Genomic DNA, 20,988 nt, shown 5'->3' on the forward strand with positions numbered 1-20,988 from the left:
TACATTGTTACTACATCATTAGTATACACAGAATTAATGCACACATTTTGACTACATAAATTACAATGATTTAGAGCAAGAAGCTTCTAGATCTTCTGAAGTTACTGAATATGGAGAAGTTGGAGGTGCAGAGACATCTGACTGTGTGGAAGATACAACTGGCTTTAATACAGCTACATGTTGAGCAAGGTAATTATATTGTCATAAACATATAACCCAGTCAAACTATTTATATTATGTCATTTGTCTAACTTGATGACATTTATTTATATAAGACTTTGAATGAATAAGGGGGAAAAGCAGTGAAAATGTTACACTGGTAACACAAACACACAAAAAACATTTTTGCAAGTGAGAATGATATAGAAAGGAGCAGACAATCTCTCAGCTTTCTCACTGTATTGGCCTTTTTTTTCTTAAAAAGAAAGGGGGGGGGGGGGCGGGTTGCACATCACTTTCAGTTCCTATGTACTTAGGATGGTCTCCTCTTTTATATGCATGTCTTGATTAGCCTGGCTGTTTCCTTGCCATCATTTAGATTCTTTTCCTTAGTATGCCACATATGTGTAAAGTTTTATCTTTGAAGTGATTTATCATTTATCTCTCATTCCTCTCATAAAAATTAACAAGCATTCTGTGAATATCCGCAGTAGTTGAGAGACAGGAAGTTATTAACATACTACAATACTTGGATTTTTTCCACTTTTGTGGCTTCGTCGATCCAAGTTGTTTTGCTGTAATTTTCATAGAAACAAAATATAAAGAGCAGCAACAAATTAAAATAAATGGAGAGGAACATGTCACTGCAAATGCTTCATCCTGACTAGATCGCACAAAGAACTCGTGTGCAGCTCTAAGTTAGGAGAAGTGAAACAGGGACAGTATTAACTTCTGTAATCTGTGTGACTGTGAATTCAGTTGAAATATTGATGTTTTAATTTGCCTTTGCCTTCTTTAATCGCTCATCTCTCCTTTGTGGACAATACTAGAGGGAAAAAAATCAGCACACATTTTTTTATCAATCTGATATGTTTAAAACATCATCATATATTATGTCAACCCTTCATTTACGAGTTTGTCATGGAGAGAATCTGTTTTAAGTCAAAATTCTACTGTGCCTGCCATTATTAGGGAAAACAGGAATCAGCTTTTAAGGTAACAAACATTACCATTTGTGATGTGATGTATAGTAATTTCACTACTGACTATTAAAATTGCAACACCAGAAAGTAGGGCAATAATGAAATTTTTCTTATTGTGTTGTAGAAGGTGTAGTAAATGAATCTTCTTTCTTCCTTTTCTTGTGCCTTTGTCTAACAATTTTGCGGGGTCGGCATGGTTATGGTCATATTCGACAGGGTTAATTTAAGGGTGGCCAGATACCCTTCCTGTCACCACCCCATTATGCGACTGATGATGAGGATGATGAAATGATAACAACACAAACACCAAGTTCCCGGGCAGAGAAAATCCCCAACCCGGCTGGGAATCGAACCTGGGACCTCGTGACCCAGAGGCTAGACACAAGACCACAAGCTGTGGACGTGTAGTAGAATGAATAAGTGAATACATTATTAAATTCATAGGTGATTTTGTAGAGGAGACAGGGGGAAGGCAGTTGTAGCAATGACCCGACTTGGCATAAAGTCAAACTGAGCTTGGGTGACAGGTGAAGGTATGTCATTCATGTTGCTTCAGTTCTGTGTCAGAACATTTCAATTGTAATGGCTGGTGAGTGATGATCAGACAGTCTATTGGCAATCCATGATCAGATATTTTCAATGGGTGAGAGATCTGTAGTATGGAATGGTCAGAGCAACAGTCACACACATGGTATCGGGGTAATTCTGGACAGAATAGGCATAATGTAGTCTTGCATTATCATGCGGAGAGACAACATCACAATGACCCCAGAGCTGAGACAGAGCCTCCAGCCTTAATACCTCGTAAATATATCAGCTGCTGTCCAGACTAATGGCTACGCGAACTAAAGGTGATGATATGCACGCAGTGGCATCCGGTACCTTCGCACCAAGTTTTGGCCCCAGGTGATTATGACAAATGTTGCCTGGCATAATTTGTTCTTTTTGCAGCTTCCACATTGGTAAACTGTAAGTTGAAAAGGGCTCCTGTGAAAAGATGATATAGTGCCACTCCTAAGCCCAGTATTGTTGGTGGGCACATCACTATTGCCACACCTTTCTTTGCTGCCTCATCAAGGGAAGCTGCATCAATGGTCATTGTGGTAACAGTCTATAGTGTTCCATATGTCATCACAAGGTCTGTGTGTAACATGGCTGTACCTTCCTGTACGGACAAGTGAACAATGATCTAGTCGCCTGATCCATTGAGTTCCCACATGGTGCTGAGTACGGCCCTCCTGAAACCATCGATTCCATATTCACATGATAGCTGGGGGATCCTGACGAACGTAGAACCATAAACCACAGTGTCAGCACTCCACAATCCTGCCACAGTCAAATTCTGACGCTTGCTGGTGGATATTTCCCCTCATATGAGGTACAACACGATCTTCTCGCAAAAACAACAAACAAAATTTCTAAATGATAAACGCTTGGAGTAACCTTTCCATACATACAAAATGTAGAAGGTATTACTCTTACCTACTTTTTGTGGTTGTGCTGAAATGCTAATCACTTGCAGATATCAGCCCAGGGTCAGCCAGAAATTCTGCATCTGTGCGGTGCTTCTGCACATGTGCAAATTCCAGGTCACAGCGTGCACGCCGCAGCCGTCAGCGTTCATATAGTGCATGTTTCTATGCACAGATGTCGCTTTATCCACTTGCTTTGATACTCTGTACCGGTGAATTCTAGTGCTCTTTCAACAGCTTGCAAGCCAACCATGGGAAGGTATTTCGCGTATTAAACATTTAAAATACTGTCACAGTCTACTCGTTGAGCCGTCTACTTTTATGTTAACAGTTTAACCCAGTAAGACAAGTAATACAGTTAACAATTGTGGGTTTTTATTAAGGCAGCTTGACTGACGGCACGTAAATACGTGTAACGTTTTTGATCTAGTATTTAAGAAAGAGAGCACTTAGCGACTTCCAACGAACCTTATTCATGATTTCAAATAACATTAAATTAATGCAAGGTTTCCTATAACTAACGTGCCCTCAGCTACACCCACATAATTTCTGTCTCACTGACCTATGAACACAGACATCTCGATCATCACCTGTTATTTCAATACCATTATTGCTATATCTTTCATCAGTTCCGTCTGAAATCTGCATAATAACCAACAGTTAGATGAATTTTATGTTTTATTGACTTCACCTGAGCGTAGCCCTTCACACATTAAAAAAAAACCTAAATGTAAGTATACATTGGAACAATCAGTTTAATGACCAATTTTCCTGATAATAATGTAACATGGAGCAGAATGAGGCAATAATGTACAGTTAGTAAACAATAATTTTTAATTATGAAAGGAGTAAATCCAAACACATTTATCACTGGTCATGAAAAATGATATAGTTAATATCAGGCACAAAAGCATGGCTCATTGACAAACGCAAGCAGTGCGAAGATTTTCATCACTTAGGCTTGATCGAAACCTTGATTTATTCATTTTCATCACCAAGAAAAATCTGTCACAAACATATGTCGACCCAAATATGGACATAACTCTTGCGGCTTCTCGATGCAGGAGTGGAAATTCTTGTTGTGAAAAATTTTCATAGAATTCTTTTGTATTTTGCATGGCAAAGAACTTGTCCTTCATTCTTGTATTGCACTGTAGGTCGATCAGTTCCTTCTGTAGATCATTTGGAGCATCTTCAACTGATGATAAGAATGATCGAGCAAAGAGGTAAATGACAGGAGACAAACTCATATCATCTCCAAATCGTGTTCGAAATTTTTCCTTAATTTTTACAATTATTGACACGTATTCTTGAAATCTAGCACTTTCATGGACCAGTCCAAAAGTCTGGAAATGTGCATTGTTTTCTGTCAATAGCTGACTGTCCCAAAGCTCAAGCTTCCTTTCAAAGGCATTTACTTTTTCCAACATGTCAGAAATTAAATTATTTTCACCTTGCAAACTGACGTTTAGGCTGTTCATGTGAGACGTAATGCCCACGAGAAAGGCAAGATCTGATATCCAACATAGGTTCACTTTTCCCGTTCTCATGTAAGAATGATACTATGACCAAACGTAAATCAAAAAATATTTTCAGCATTTTACCTCAACTGAGCCAGCGTTCTTCGGTATGGTAAGGTATGTCGCCGTACTCCGCTCCTAATTCCTCCAAGAACCGCTGAAACTGGAAACGCATAAGCCCATGTGTCTTCAGATAGTTTACAGTACGCACAACAATTTGCATGACGTTTGCTAACGTTACTGATTTTGCACAAAGCGCCTCTCGACGCAGAATGCAGTGAATTCCATATAACGTCTCATCTGTGCACCCTAGCTTTTTGCGCATCAGTGCTATGAGTCCTCTCTGATGACCTTGCATTGATGGTGCTCCATCTGTGATCACTGGGACTAACCGATTCCAGTCCAATCACTTGCTCGACAGCTGGGAGTAAGTCCGCACCTGTAATAGTCCCTTTCAAAGGTACTAAGTCCAATACATTCTCTGTTACATAAAGTGCGTTATTGACACCTCGTATGTACATCACTACCTCGGCTGTATCTTGTATCTGTAAGATCTGTTGCTTCATTGAGCGCAACAGAGAAAGCAACAAAATTTTTAGCATTATTTATTAGCTGTGTGTGCACATTGCTGGTCATAGCACTGATAAGTCTTGTCACTGTTTGTTTGGATAGACTCATTTCTTGAAACCTGCTAACATTTGTGGACACACAAGTTCTGCAGCATCAATCAAACACCCTTTCACAAACTCCCCTTCGGAAAAGGGTTTCCCAGATTGTGCAATTCTTAATGCGGTTTTAAAACATGCTCGCGGTGTAGATTTAGTGTGGTTGTCAGTCTAGAAAATTAAAAACAGTACATTGTACAGTGTACAGTGAAATAGACATAAATGTAACTCAAGAAACTAAGAGTTCAAGAAGTATCTGTTACTTTTACCTACAGTGAAATCTAGTTGATGTGTTTCATCCATTGTCTTAAGGACATTTAATTTTGCTTGCCATTCTTCACTGTTGAGTACACTACACTTGTGTTTGTGATATGTAATGTCTTTCAATTAAAAACTTACACTGGCCGCCTATTATTCGGCGGCACAGCAAACACTATGAGTTTTCGCCAACGGCTACAAAAAAGAATTGCAGTTCCCAGTCATTTTTAAACGACTGAGAACAAAGATCTCCTGTCCTTTGCTTTTTCACAGTACGTGCCATTTCTCAGTACTTCTCTGTTAAGGTTACAGCCACCAAGGGTAAAAGAGACTGGGTATGTTGCGCTCTTGCTGGTACCACATAACCAGGGAAGTGGAGCTGCCGCCATTCATTTAGGACACGTCTGATAACAGATGTCGTTGTCGCACATGTGCAGAACTTCTGCTCGTCTGCACACTGTGCAGCATTTGGCCGGCCCTGTCTCAGCCTATAGTACACTTCATGCCAGTTTGACATTTGTTGCATGCCACCTTCCTTCATAGTGTTAGCTACTAGTGAGTAGCAGTGTATTATGAATTGAACACAATACATTAAAAATTAATAGAAGTACAGAAAATAATTGAGAAATAAGTCATGTTGTTGTTGTTGTTGTGGTGGTGGTGGTGGTGGTGGTGGTGGCCTTCAGTCCTGAGACTGGTTTGATGCAGCTCTCCATTCTACTTTATCCTGTGCAAGCTTCTTCATCTCCCAGTACTTACTGCAACCTACATCATTCTGAATGTGCTCAATGTGTTCATCTCTTGGTCTCCCTCTACGATTTTTACCCTCCACGTTGCCCTCCAATGCTAAATTTGTGATCCCCTGATGCCTCAGAACATATCCTACCAACCGGTCCCTTCTTCTTGTCAAGTTGTGCCACAAACTCCTCTTCTCCCCAATTTTATTGAACACCTCCTCATTAGTTATGTGATCTACCCATCTAATCTTCAGCATTCTTCTGTGGCACCACATTTCGAAAGCTTCTATTCTCGTCTTGTCCAAACTCTTTTTTTCGTCCACTTTTAACTTCAATACATGGCTACAGTCTATACAAATACTTTCAGAAATGACTTCCTGACACTTAAATCTATATTCGATGTTAACAAATTTCTGTTCTTCAGAAACGCTTTCCCTGCCATTGCCAGTCTACATTTTATATCCTCTCTACTTCGACCATCATCAGTTATTTTGCTCCCCAAATAGCAAAACTCCTTTACTCCTTTAAGTGTCTCATTTCCTAAACTAATTCCCTCAGCATCACGCGACTTAATTTGAAATGGAAATTTCACTAGCAATTACAATAATGCTTATTATTTACACACAAAATCAAAAACAAACCGCAATCGTCGCTTGACGTTCAACTGTTCTGATTTACTCAGCTCAGCTCATGTTTTTGCTAGTTGCGACAAGAATTCCCTGGAAAGAGTGCACTATTCATGTGTTATTCATACGTTCGGAAATCGAATTTGGATGTGTTCAAAAGAAACCTTCACTGTTAGCCGCTGAATTCAGTAAGTTCACACCTGTGCATTTTCTGTTTAGACTGGCATCAGTAGGAGTCTTCACTTACAGCTTAGCAGCTTGTTTGTCGTATGTGAAGATGTCTGTCAGCTGCACGTGTCGTGAGAATTGCACGATGGCATCTGACATCTTGCCTGAGATACAGTTCTACAACTATTCTGTTGGGAAAGCTTTAAGTAACACATTACCATATCTTTAGATGGAGATATTCATAAAAGAGCTGATAAACACACTATTGAGTTATACACTGTTGAGTTACGTTATAAGTGCAGCACAGATGTGTGGGGCGCATGCACGCACGCGTGAGTGCGCCCACACACACACACACACACACACACACACACACACACACACACAGTGCACCTCTGCAACCAGAATGAAGCTAAAAATTTTGTTTATTTTGCAGGAGAAAATGTTGGAAGCATTGCAGTTCCTCTCATGAGTGATGTTTCAACAGTATGCAAATCAAAAAGTACTGATTCTGTACTCCTTATGAGAACATTTGTTGAAGGACTACAAGATATTATTAATGCAAGTGCAAACTTGGAACTATCACAGGAGAAACTATTAGGTAATGCTGCTACATTGTTTTCTAAACTAGTGACTGATTAAATATATGTAATATACAACCTCAAAGAAGTTCAAATTTCAATTAGGAAGTTCCAGAACAATTAAAATGCAAATATGTGACAATAAATTAACATTGAGCTTGGTCTATGGCAGAAATAATTCATATTGATTATTCGAACCCTACTTCCCTTCATTGCTGCTGACAAAGTCATTGCTTCATTTATTGGTGCTTAAGTTCCATTTGTTTGTCTAAATTTCGTGTAAGGTTACTGATTTTTCCTGAATTCTTTGCATACTGAAATTACACAAGCAGAAAAAATTTTCCTTTTTCTCTGTAATTTGCAATAAAATATGAATTTTTGACTAAATTGATTGTGTTGATCACGAATCTGAAACCTATTTCTCTACAAGATGACAGATTTTTATGCCACATCATCATCAAACTCTGTACCCTATGAGACCAGAAAACAATTACAGGAAGATAGAGTTGAAGCAGAACAATAAAATGATTAAAAAGTAATGTGAGAGACATAAATTAGAAAAAGCAAATACAGTGATTTGGACACTTACCAGGTGGAGGTATTATTTACATTTACATTTTCCTTCCTTTAGTGTATCACTTCTCCTTCATGTGTGATAAACCAGAAATAGCCACACATCATGTTTATTCCACAAAAACCTGGATAACGATGTTGCAGACATTGAAGTTCCTGATGGAACCATTCAGCATGTTCCTCTGATGCGATAGCCAGATTGTGGTGAAAATTGTCTTGGTGTGACATTAAAAAATGTAGTTTTGGGGAGACCTTGCATTCTGGCTATTTAAATGGCTGCAACATATCTTCCACTATTTTCTCGTAATCAGTTTCTTTAGTCTGGGCAGAGAAATGATACACTGGATTTGTTAAGGATTTTTTTAACTTCTCTGATCTTATTGTTCTGATTCCATCATTGTGATTTTAAAGTGTTCATCAGACATCAACTTACACATATCTGGTCCAACAAATATCTCTTCTTCCAGCTTTGCAGGTAATAGATTTGGGAACTGACTCAGGGTGTATACGACCCGGTACAACTGGGAGTTCTGGGAAAAATCCAGGAATTTTTTCATCCGGGAGAAAACCAGGAAAAACCCAGTAATTTTTTAGAATTCTGGGAATTTTTCATTGTTTTAGTTTTCTGTTAAATTTTAATTTTTGAAATTTTGACTGGTAAGAACCGATACTCTAACAAAGGATATTACTGTATCCAGCTACTGCAGAATAATACTTCAACAATAAAACATAAACGAGATAAAAAAATGAAAATAACTTAAATCGCAAAGGAAATGTGCCATATACAGCAATGACACACAGTGCTAATACAAGCATCTGCCAACAGCAAAATGTGTCAAAGGCTTTAGGAAGACTATGTAATGCTTCTTAACAACAAATTGCCTCCGATGAGTGTGAAGTCACAACTGTTTACATTCGATTCGTTTTGGCAGTTACGAGCGGGCTCATGCACATGCGCATTTGAGTTGCGTTTTGGCAGTAGATTTTCCCGCTTCTGGCTACAGGAATGTGGCTGCTGGCTGTGCAAGTAGTCGCAGCAAGCAGCTAGATGCTAGCGGGAAAAGGGGCGCCACATTCATATTCTTTAGGAAAAAAACTTGTTTCCTAGAGCGCCTAGCATCCAGCTTACATTGGTCTGTCAATTATTCGTATTATTTTGAAATGCATCCCTGTTGTTTTTTGAACATTTTTTAACACGTTTGAAGTTGATTTCTGAATGAATCATAAGTTGAGTTTTGAATGCGATGTCTCTGTCAGGAGAATCCTTGTCACATCTAGAAATAAACTGTCTGCAGACAAAAGGGAATGGGGCTATACAAGCTGAGCGGAGTAAAGCAGAATGGATGAATGTCAATCGCTGTCTGATTATGTGGTTGATTGGGTTTGCGAATGATCAGCATTGTTTTAATTACTAGCGAAATTCATAGATTCAGACTACCAGAATTGAAATAAATGACTAACAGGAATAACAGGTGTGAAAGATTACATATTATCTTATCGGTGTATCCAAGAAAATGAAATTTTGACGGAACATTTTTGGCCAGATCGCTACACTAGGAAGGACAAGTTGTACAGTCCCTGGCTAGAAGCCGTTTATGTTCTATTCTGGAAGTAATGTGGACAACGTTTTGTACGAACATGTAACAATGCCTAACTGGAGAATAATCACAGGGTAACTAAACCTATGATTCTGGCAGGGTTGGTGAAGTTAATCAGCGAACAAATTTTGACAATGGCAGGAATAGCTACAGAATTGGTGATGACAAGATTGATTGTTAGAACGAGGAAGGAGAAGAAGTGGGGGCATCAAAAAAATTATGGAAGAAAAGATGATTCCAAATTTATATAAAAATTTCGTAATACTACTTTTCAGTCTCATGCTTGAGAAACTGATGTGTATGTATGAATGCAATGTGAAACTATTTCTGAACATAAAGCATTTTGCTTGTAGTAGGCATAATAGGCATTTGATATTTGTACTCTGTGAATTATCTTCTGTTGTGTTCTAAAAGTCTTGTCTATACAGAATCTTTAACGTGATTTCTGCACACTGAATGAGGTGTACCATATGCAGGTAAATTATTTTGACTGGGCCATGATCCCAGAAATTGTACTGAGTCTTTTGAGGGTCTCAAGTCTTTCACAAAATTGTTAGGTTCTCAGAATGAGATTTTCACTCTGCAGCAGAGTGTGCACTGATATGAAACTTCCTGGCAGATTAAAACTGTGTGCTGGACTGAGACACGGACTCGGGACCTTCGCCTTTCGCGGGCAAGTGCTCTACCAACTGAGCCTGCGAAAGGCAAAGGTCCCGAGTCTGTGTCTCAGTCCGGCACACAGTTTTAATCTGCTAGGATGTTTGTTAGGTTCTGTTTGAGTAAGAGGTTTTGGGTTACTTTTAGTACCATGCTCGGAATAGTCAGATTCACTGCTTTCACGAGTCACCTCACTGAATAGACTGATTTTGGTGAAGAAGAGATCAGCAATTCTGGACCATGGAGGAAGGTTAAATCAACAAATTTAAGTTCAGATACAAGATATTCCTTCTTCCTCTCTCTCTCCCTCCCTCTCCATCTCCCATTCCCTCCTATTTTTTTACTCCATTAATTTCATACAGAAGTAACAATCATTGATGTGATTCTTTTATTCTCACCATACTGTGGGAATTTAAAGTTCATACACTTCATTCTATCGTCACATCACTTCCTTAATTGCTCCACGCTTGTATGACATAATCTCCGACCATCGTGCCAAAATAAGCAAAACATGATTTGCTCACAAACTCTTATTTGTCGATGTCTTGTGCTTATCATATAAGTTCCACATAAGTAAAAAAATTTATCTGGGCTATTCACACAATGCCTCTCCAACATTTTGGACATGGCTTTGATGAAATAACACCACTCATAATTACCTTCTCCTAGCTCTTACAGTCACACAGCTGTTGATTTATGCAGCAATAACAGAAAATTAGCTTTGAAATTTGTTCTTCTACTTGACCATCCTAAAAACAAGATATGTTGCCACATTTATGTAAACTACACTACATAACCTGGATTTCACAACCAGTAGTAAATAGCTTTCAGTAGGTTAGGAGGGGGCATAGTTGTGCAGTGAAAACTGGGGGTTTAGGTGTGTCAAATTAGTAAAGAACACCATTAGTTTCCAAACCCTAGAACACATGTCCACATGTTTTAGTGAATGATTTTTTTTTCTGTCGTTGTTACAGTTTTCTAATTAATAAAAATATTAAAAGTAATTTATCAAGTATTACTTTTAACTGTAATCTTATAGCTTCGATCAAGGTTAAATCACCAAAAACCTGTTTATTGTTTTACTGAAGAACTAAATAATGAAAATTATGCCAGTTTTTGCAGTCTTGCTGAAGCCAGTATGTGTGTGTTACATACAGATTTTATTTTAATAACTTCGGTGAATGGCAGATGGTTTCATCGGCAAAATCACAGCAGATTTTTCCCCCTTCCATTCTATCAAGCTGGGCTCTCTCTCTCTCTCTCTCTCTCTCTCTCTCTCTCTCTCTCTCTCTCTCTCTCTCTCATAGCCTTAATGTTAATTACCCATAAAAATTCAAGCATTTCTATAATTCTTGCTTTTGTATGAATTTATTATATGGTCTTATTTCAAATGAAGGTAAAAAAGTCAGACTGTCAGGACTGCGTATAGATGAAAGAGGATAAGAATTAACTAGACCCTGGAAGCAAAGGTTTCTTCACATTGTAATTTGATGACCGTTAATTTTTACAGATCATATTCATTTTATCTCCATTGGATTAGGGAGTTGACTTTGTGCATATGAAATTTTGGAATCCTCCCTTCTTATGAGAATCGAAAACAAACTTCATTCTCTGGCGGGGTTTCAGTTACCTCTCACCAAGCCCTGAAATGAGTAATGCTCTGCCCACTATCCTTCACACCCCTCCCTCAGTGGTATTCAGCCGTCCACCAAACCTGCACAATGTACTCGTCCATCCTAACACAACCCCTGCTCCCAGTCTCTTACCTCATGGCTCATACCCCTGTGTAGACCTATATGCAAGACCTGTCCCATACATCCTCCCACCACCAGCTATTCCATCTGGTCACTAACATCACCTATCCCATCAAAGGCAGGGCCACCTGTGAAACCAGTCATGTGGTCTACAAGCTAAGCTGCAACCACTGTGCTGCATTCTATGTAGTCATAACAGCCAACAAAAGCTGTCTTGTCCGCATGAATGGCCACCGACAAACTGTGATCAGGAAACAAGTGGACCACCCTGTTACTGAACAAGCTGCCAGACATGATATCCTTCATTTCAGTGACTGCTTCACAGCCTGTGCCATATAGTTCCTTCCCACCAACACCAGCTTTTCTGAATTGTGCAGGTGGGAACGTTCTCTGCAATACATGCTGCATTCCCATAACCCTCCTGACCTCAACCTTCATTAGTCGCTGTCCTCACCCATCCAGCCCCATCCCTGCTCCCATTCCAGCACTACACAACCACCATTCCACCATCACACACAGTCTTTTTTTATTTATTTCTCTCTTTTCCATCCCCCCGCCCCCTCCTTTCTCACATCTCCCCTGCCTGCCACCAAACTTGCAGCGCTTCACTGTCGGCCATACCCCCCCCCCCCCCTTTCCCACCTCTCTCCTGCCCACCGCCCAACTTGCAGCACTTCATTGTCTGCCTTCCCCACCATACTATACCTCCCCTTCCCTGCCCCAGCCTCCTTCTTACCCCTACCCAGTCATCACTCCCATCATGCACTGGTGCTGCTGCTCGCAGTGTGGTTTCAGTTGCCTTAGACTGCAGTCGAGTGTGTGAGTTGCGTTTGTGTGACTGTGTGTATGGGGGGGGGGGGGGGGGTTACGTGTGTCTATTGTTGACAAAGGCCATTGGCCAAAAGCTTTCAGTGTGAAAATCTTTTTGTCGTGCCTATCTGCGATTCAGCATCTCCACTATACGATGATTAGCAACTTACCTTCTCATAATATTGTTACACCCAGGTATTTGCATGACTTGGCCGATTCCAACTGCGTTGCAGAATTATTTTGCCTGAGTTGTTAAGAGATACTATGTTAATAATGATTACACAAATAGGAACTAATTTTTCTTAGTATTATCGATATTTGGTTCAAAACGACAGTCATAATGAACATCTATTTTATCATTGTCTCCATCCTCATTATCTACTCGTACACCATTATCCTCTGCCAGATTTTTGTCGAAAGGTATTTGGTTCAGTTTGTAGCCCACTGCAGAAAATGTGTGTACCATATCATGTTTCTTTGCCTGTTGTAAATGACAACTATTCTCCAAGTCTTTTATTTGAGGCAAAATACAATCATATCTAACCCCACTTCTGATCATTTTGTGTTTGCGCACTGGTATCATTGCACATACACCATGCAGACCAACCAATGCTCATGCATGACATCTAGCTTCACAAGTTTTGAAGTTTTTTTTTCTCTCTCTCTTTCTTCTTCTTCTTCTTTTTCCTAATATTTGAATGAGTTCTTACCAACTGCCCCAGGAAAAATCAGAAATTTAGGTCGTCAAACATTCCTACTGTTTCAAATACACTGTCATACCTCTGGAAGCATTAGAGTTTCAAGTTTTTTGTGGTTTCTTTCCTGTAATGCCAAAATACCTATCTGCAGACATGTATGAATGACCATGTACAGGGAAAAACCAGTCAATGTGAAATCCGTATTGTCACGAGTCACACCGACCAGAAATAAAATAAGTTTTGTTTTGAGCTGCACAGTTATCACTAAACAATTGAATACATTTAATATTATTTGCATCACTGTATAGTTTTAAGACTAACTCAAAAAAATGCCATAGACATGAACTAATTTCCTTTGGATCCCGTGCCATCTTCGCTCTCCAGCCACCTATAAAAATGTGTCGTGTTTGGTGAAGTAATTTTCTTTCCTCATGAATGACTATTCCTAACACATGTACCATAATTAATGTGAATAATAGGCTTTATTAATTTGTCTTTGATAAAGGCTGATTCTGCATCAAATCAAAGTTCACTGTTAAACTGCCATCTGGGCATTTATTAAGGTTCTGGATAAAAAGAATTTGCTTTTATTTTATGCTCAAGCTTTTCCACTACAGCTGTTTCTTGATATCCTAATCAGTAGTAGCTTTGAAATAAACTCTGAATGCTAGTGAAACATTGCAGGTGTCCTGTTTTTTGTTGCCAAACCCCAGAAATTGGTGACAAAAATCTGAAAGAAAAGAAGGTAATTAGAAATTGCCTTTTAGTACGCAGTAATCATAACATATATTTTACACATAATCTGAATCTAAATGTTTACTGTCAGTTTATCATACTGTATCTACTAGATAGTTAATTTGTTGCTCTCTTTATAGATTTGTTGAAGTTTTATTGCCAGGTGCTGTCTTCTCATAAAATAAATTCTGCATATGTATGGTTAATTCTGGAGAAAATATTTTCTTAATGATGTCTTTTTTTCTCCCCCAGTACTGTCCTCTGTATTTAAACCTTCTTATGTGAGCTATAATTTCAGCCTTCAGTTTCTACATACCATCACCAAGCCTTGCACTACCTCTTATTTCAGAAACTGCAGCCTCACAATTCATTTTCTCATCAGTTGCATGCTCAGCCTTCCTTCTCCCAACATTAAAAATACTTAGGGATATAGCTCTACAAACAGAGGACTTTCCCTGAAGAGAAATTGGTATGCTGTAGCTTATAGTTTTATTTGGTGCTTGAATATTCTTTCTTACCCCTATTAGGCCTTCATCTTTTAGGATAGTTCACACCAATATACTCCATTAAAAAGTTTCTCTGACTCATAGCATCTGTATTGTACCAGTATCTGTTATTTTCATGTATCATGACATCTTCTGATATGCATAATGCTCTTGAAAGTTATGATTATGTTTACAAGTGTTGGAGGTTTTCCACTTGCAGCAGCATTATGTTCTTCGAGTTTCAAAACATTCTGCTTCCACATATTTACAGATGTTTTAAGTTTCCTTGGCTTTTCTGTAAATTCTCTCAAACCAGGAAATTCATTTGACATATCAGAATTCATTAATTGTTCACAGTAAACAAACACAACAGGAAACGCAAGAACATTCCATGAAATAACACACTAACAAATTGCAGGCAGCCAGCCATTACTGAGACAGTAATTACATGATCACACAGACACTCTATATTGGTTCACTGTGTTTGTGATGTCACAATACTCAGCCAGATCAGTGCAAGAGTATTGGGTGCTTCTTGCTATGAAAGTTCAAAGGGATTTGGCATGTTTTGGAGTAAAATGCTGGATTTGATGACCTGTGTATAAGAGATTTGGTACTTTTTGCAAGAAAATATTTACTCTATGGGATCAAAAGTATCCGAGCACCCCCAAAAGGCGACCTCAGTAGTCATTAGACATCGTGAGAGAGCAGAATGGGGTGCTCCACGGAAGTCACGGACTTCGAACGTGGTCAAGTGATTGGGTGTCACTTGTCATACATCTGTACGTGAGATTTCCACATCCCTAAACATCCTTAGGTCCAGTGTTACTGATGTGATAGTGAAGTGGAAACATGAAGTGACACATATAGCACAAAAACATACAGGCCAACCTCGTCTGTTGACTGACGGAGACTGCTGACAGGTGAAGAGGGCCGTAATGTGTAATATGCAGACATCTATCCAGAACATCACACAGGAATTCCAAACTGCATCAGGACCCACTGCAAGTACTATGACAGTTGAATGTAAGGTGAGAAAACTTGGTTTTCATGGTCGAATGGTTGCTCATAAACCACACACATCATGTCAGTAAATGCCAAACAGTGCCTCGCTTGGTGTAAGGAGCATAAACATTGGACGATTGAACAGTGGAAAAATGTTGTGTGGAGTGACAAATCACAGTACACAATGTGATGATTCGATCTCAGGGTGTGGGTGTGTGGAATGCCCGGTGAACGTCATCTGCCAGCGTATGTAGTGCCAACAGTGAAATTCAGTGTGGTCGAAATTTTTCATGGAGGGGGCTTGCATCCCTTGTTGTTTTGTGTGGCACTATCACAGCACAGGCCTACATTGATGTTTTAAGCACCTTCCTGCTTCCCACTGTTGAAGAGCAATTTGGGGATGATGATTGTATCTTTCAACACGATCGAGCACCTGTTCATAATGCACAGCCTGTGGTGGAGGGGTTACATGACAATAACATATGCCTGCTAGAGTAGAAGCTTTCATCAAGGCTAAGAGTGGACCAACATCATATTGAATTCCACCATTACCAGTGGAGGCCCCCACAAACTTGAAGTCATTTTCAACCAGGTGTCCAGATACTTTTGATCACATAGTGTACTTGTTAGCTCCAGCAAGCTATTAGGTAAGGACAGTCATCGCTGACTCATTTTTTCGATTTAGTGCCTCTTGGAATAAAGCAATACATATATGTTGACACATTAAATATTCACTCATGATCATTTTATTTTAAATAAGTAACTATATTTGTATCATTCTTATACATTGATATGTGACTGATGTAACTACCATATGTTGATGTTATATAGGTGGCTGGATACAGGGGTACCTTAGCTACTGTCAGTCATCTGATACGTGCCGCCTACTTGATACTCTGTTGTCTATTGCCACAAGAGTGGAGAGCGACAGCCGTGCCCTTGGCAGCCACTGTTGGGATGAAACTGTGCCGCAGCTTGCCTATGCACTGTGGGAACATGCTTGGCCATCTGTTAAAGTATATTTTCAGCAACAGCCTAAGGCTACTTCATCTGGATCAGTTGCAGAGCCACCCATGCAAGCTGCAGATCTGGCTGCAGCATTAGCTCTTCTCACACTTGGAAAGGTATTCATTGTTATACTGGTAAATGTGATGGCTGTTACTTATTTGTTGCATGAACACAGTACTGTACTGCATGGTTTTGTAGCATAGCAAGATGTGAGAAACATATTGCATATGCAGTGAAACAATTGTTAATAATTTTTAAACACCACAAAAATTTGCAGCACTGGGTAATTAGGGACTGTGGGTCACTCAGATAATTTTGAATCATAAGATATAAAAATGCCATTGTGTTCAATATTCTGTAAATTTTAACTGAGAGAGTAGCGGTATATTTGAAATCATGTTGAAAGATGGTATGTGCAGAGACAGAGAGAGGGGTGGGGAGGAGGTGTAGATAGTCAAAAGTGTGGATGGCATGGAGTTGGCTTACATACAGTGACAGAAAGGGAGCAGACACGTTCCATGTTCTAAAATATTGCAAAATGTTTGCTGTGAACAACAACAACAACAACAACAACAACAAAGAAAATTACATCACCAAGAAGTGTTATGAAACTGGACAATCAACTTAAATCACTGCTAGGAAAGGCAAATGAAAGATTTTGATTTAGTCGAAGAGTTCTGGCAAAGGGCGGTATATCTGTAAATGAAATTGCATACAGTAGTCCAGTGAGATCAATTTTACAATCTTGTTGTGGTGTTTGAAGTCTTTATCAAGTAGGCATGACAACAGATATTGAACAAATTCAGAGTGCTGCTCAGATCGTAACAACTCAGCATAGTCCACATGTAAGAGTAATGGAAGTACTATGGACCTTAAATCGAAATCCTTGGAAGAAAGACGATGTACGAGCGTCATTCAATATGTAATGCCTCACTCATTTTTTCCCCCTCACAACTACTGTCAGAGTTTGGTGACAATATACATGCCGTATTTTTCTATGTAGACTATCACATTACATGGCCATACACCAGTTTGTGGAAGACATGTATTCCGTGCTGGTAAAAGCGTAGCCATGATTTCACTGCATGACTGACACTTCAGTCACCTTCAAAGCATGTTCCCCGTAAAGACTCTTTAAGCAACCCAAAAAGATGGAAGTCTCAGGGTGCCAGGTCTGGACTGTAGGGTGGATGAGGCAGGGATGTCCAACCCAATTTGGTGACGTGTTCTGTGCTTTCAGACTTGTGGGTGGGCTTGCATTAACATGTTGGAGCAAGATTTCTCCTGGATTCTTTTGTAATTGAACACGTCTGAAACATTTCTTCAGTTTATTCAAAGTCTTCACGTATGCCTCTGAACTGATGGTTGACGCTCTTGGCATCACATCCACAAGAATGACGTCATCACAATCCCAGAAAACTGTCACCTTGACTTTTGTGGCAGAGGAGTTGTCTTGAATTTCTTCTTTAGTGCTGAATGAGGATGATGCCACACCATGGACTGAATTTTTGTTTTTGGCGCAAAGTGGTGCACTCAGCTTTCGTCCTCCGTAATGATCCGTGACAGAGAGGCCTCTTTGTCAGTCTCAAAATGCTCCAACAATTCAGACGAAATGGCCTTTCTTTGAATCTTGTGATCTGCTTTGAGCATTCGTTGAACTCGTCATGAGTACCTCTTTCAATATCCGAGAGTCTCTATCATTGCAGACGCACTTCAAATGTTGACTGAGAACTGTAGAGCCAATTGTCAAGTTGTGATGTGCCGGTTGGCTCAAGTAATAGCATCTGCATGATTCAGCATGCCTGGAGCAGTGCCTGTGACAGGCTGACCTAAGCACGGCTGATCATGGAGCTCTGTTTCTGCATTTACTGAGGCTGTAACTTTCTTTATCCTTCACCCAACTGTACTCCTATCAGCTGCAGCATTGCCATATACTGCATACAAATGTTTATGGATGTTCACCACGGTTTCTTTTTCTGCACTCAAGAATTCAATAACAGCACACTGCTTGTAACGTGAGTTGTATGTAGATGCCATTTTGACACTGTACGATGTCTCTGCCATCTGCCAGAACAGTTCGAAACTTCGCCAGCGCATGGTGATAACCAAATTTGAAGCACCAACAAGGACATTTGTCTATTTATATTAATGGCTTTTTATAAAAATGTGGGGCATCGCCTGTGGAATGACCCTCGTAGTTCTTGTAAAACGCTGTTGAATAAATTTAGAGAATCTTTATTCAAAGATGACTCTGTGACTGTTATGTTGACGCTAACATATCTCTCTCATAGAGGATCACGAGAAGAAGCTAATAGAGGTTAGTGCACATGCAGAGGTACTGAAAGAGTCATTCCCCCTTTGCTCAATACGGAAAAGGAGAAGGAAAGAAAGTTAATAATATTGGTATGATGTTCCAAACACCATGCATTGTAGGGTGGTTTTTAGACTATTTAAATAGGTATAGATGCCCACTTCATATTTTGGAGAACAGTTACCACTGTTCAGCACATCTCATGGCAAGATGTCATGAGGGAAACTAAATTTCATTGACTGCTGACAGTCAATGTAGGTGGATGTGCAGAATGCTTCAAAACTGGGGTGTGTTCAGATGTGGCTGCACTACAATTATCACACTTTTAATAAAACAGCTGTGGTGGTGTAACATAGGTAAGCATTATTGTAGATTTTATATGAAGTAAAAGGAAAGTAGCAGCGCAGCACCAGTGATCACTGCTGTTGAAATGGCAGACATGTTAAAGAGAATATCTGTTATAATGAATGATATTCTATAGCAGTAGTATTGTGAGAAAATATGGAATAAAAAGAAAAAAATCAATAAATAATTCAGAACAGATTTTGTAACATTATTAATCATGCAGTTGCTCATTAAAGGACATATTTTTTCACTGTTTACCAAATGCAATATCATATTGCCATTTGATTTCATAGGAGCCGTTCAGTTTCGAAGCCAGTCAAAAGGTTTACAGTGGACAGCACACATGATAGTTTGCACTGTGCATTTAAATATGTTGTTAAAGTTTTTGTTCGGTATTCTCTTTTAGAAAAAACAGTTAAAACTATTTCCTCTTCAGCAGCTGCTATACCTTCTTGCCCTTCACCACGTATGCTATGAGTGGTGTAAACCACATGTTACACTTTTCTTAGTTAGTTAGTTACATGTTCCATTGGTCAGTCCACAGTAACCTTCACAAAGTTGAATGTGTGAAGTGCATAAGAACGCATACATGAATGAATATATTATACCTATACATTTATTTATTCCTATTCAAGAATTCATCTATGGTGTAGAAGGAGTTATCAAGGAGATATGATTTCAGTTTATTTTTAAATAATCTGTCAGACATTTTATTTCATCTGGTAACTCATCCAAAAAAATTACTGCAGCATATTTTACCCCTTTCTGTGTCAAAGATAGTTTAAATGGAGGATAGTGCAAGTCTTTCTCTTTCTTCTGATATTATAATCATGACTGTCACTTGTTTTTAAACTGGTCCATGTTGTTGAGAACAAATTACATTATCAAGTAAATGTACTGTGAGGCTGTTTTAAGAATTCCTAACCTTTTAAAGAGATGCCTAGAAGATGTGTGACGATGAGCCACACAATTATTCTTACCACTTTCTTTTGAGCAGTGAATACGTTTTGCCTAAGTGTTCAGTTACCCCAAAATATTATTCCATGTGACATCAGAGAGTGAAAGTATGTAAAGTATGTTAGCTTGCTAATTTCTATATTCTCAAAATCAGCAATTATTCTGGTTGCAAAAGTTGCTGAAACTAGTTGCTTTAGGAGACCCAAAATTTTACAATTAAGATTCTCATCTACACTCCTGGAAATGGAAAACAGAACACATTGACACCCGTGTGTCAGACCCACCATACTTGCTCCGGACACTGCGAGAGGGCTGTACAAGCAATGATCACACGTACGGCACAGCGGACGCACCAGGAACCACGATGTTGGCCGTCGAATGGCGCTAGCTGCGCAGCATTTGTGCACCGCCGCCGTCAGTGTCAGCCAGTTTGCCGTGACATACGGAGCTCCATCGCAGTCTTTAACACTGGTAGCATGCCGCGACAGCGTGGACGTGAACCGTATGTGCAGTTGATGGACTTTGAGCGAGGGTGTATAGTGGGCATGCGGGAGGCCGGGTGGACGTACCGCCGAATTGCTCAACACGTGGGGCGTGAGGTCTCCACAGTACATCGATGTTGTCGCCAGTGGTCGGCGGAAGGTGCACGTGCCCGTCGACCTGGGACCGGACCGCAGCGACGCACGGATGCACGCCAAGACCGTAGGATCCTACGCAGTGCCGTAGGGGACCGCACCGCCACTTCCCAGCAAATTAGGGACACTGTTGCTCCTGGGGTATCGGCGAGGACCATTCGCAACCGTCTCCATGAAGCTGGGCTACGGTCCCACACACCGTTAGGCCGTCTTCCGCTCACGCCCCAACATCGTGCAGCCCGCCTCCA

The 20,988-nt window shown here is 39.8% G+C and overlaps 1 protein-coding gene across 3 annotated transcripts in view; it reads left to right on the top strand.

Moving 5' to 3' along the window:
* Window positions 1-20,988, top strand: part of LOC126285335 (protein MMS22-like) — a 112,500-nt gene that overhangs the window by 54,611 nt on the left and 36,901 nt on the right. For all 3 annotated transcript variants that reach the window (XR_007551620.1, XM_049984651.1, XM_049984652.1), the window contains 3 exons: window positions 75-189; window positions 7,025-7,189; window positions 16,316-16,608. Coding sequence is in view for 2 of the 3 variants with exons in the window: in XM_049984651.1 (XP_049840608.1) it covers window positions 75-189; window positions 7,025-7,189; window positions 16,316-16,608 (573 nt within the window). In the remaining variant the exon portion in view is untranslated. The remainder of the gene's footprint in view (window positions 1-74; window positions 190-7,024; window positions 7,190-16,315; window positions 16,609-20,988) is intronic.

Source organism: Schistocerca gregaria, chromosome 8 (assembly GCF_023897955.1).
Source record: "Schistocerca gregaria isolate iqSchGreg1 chromosome 8, iqSchGreg1.2, whole genome shotgun sequence".
In the NCBI taxonomy this organism is placed as follows: domain Eukaryota; kingdom Metazoa; phylum Arthropoda; class Insecta; order Orthoptera; family Acrididae; genus Schistocerca; species Schistocerca gregaria.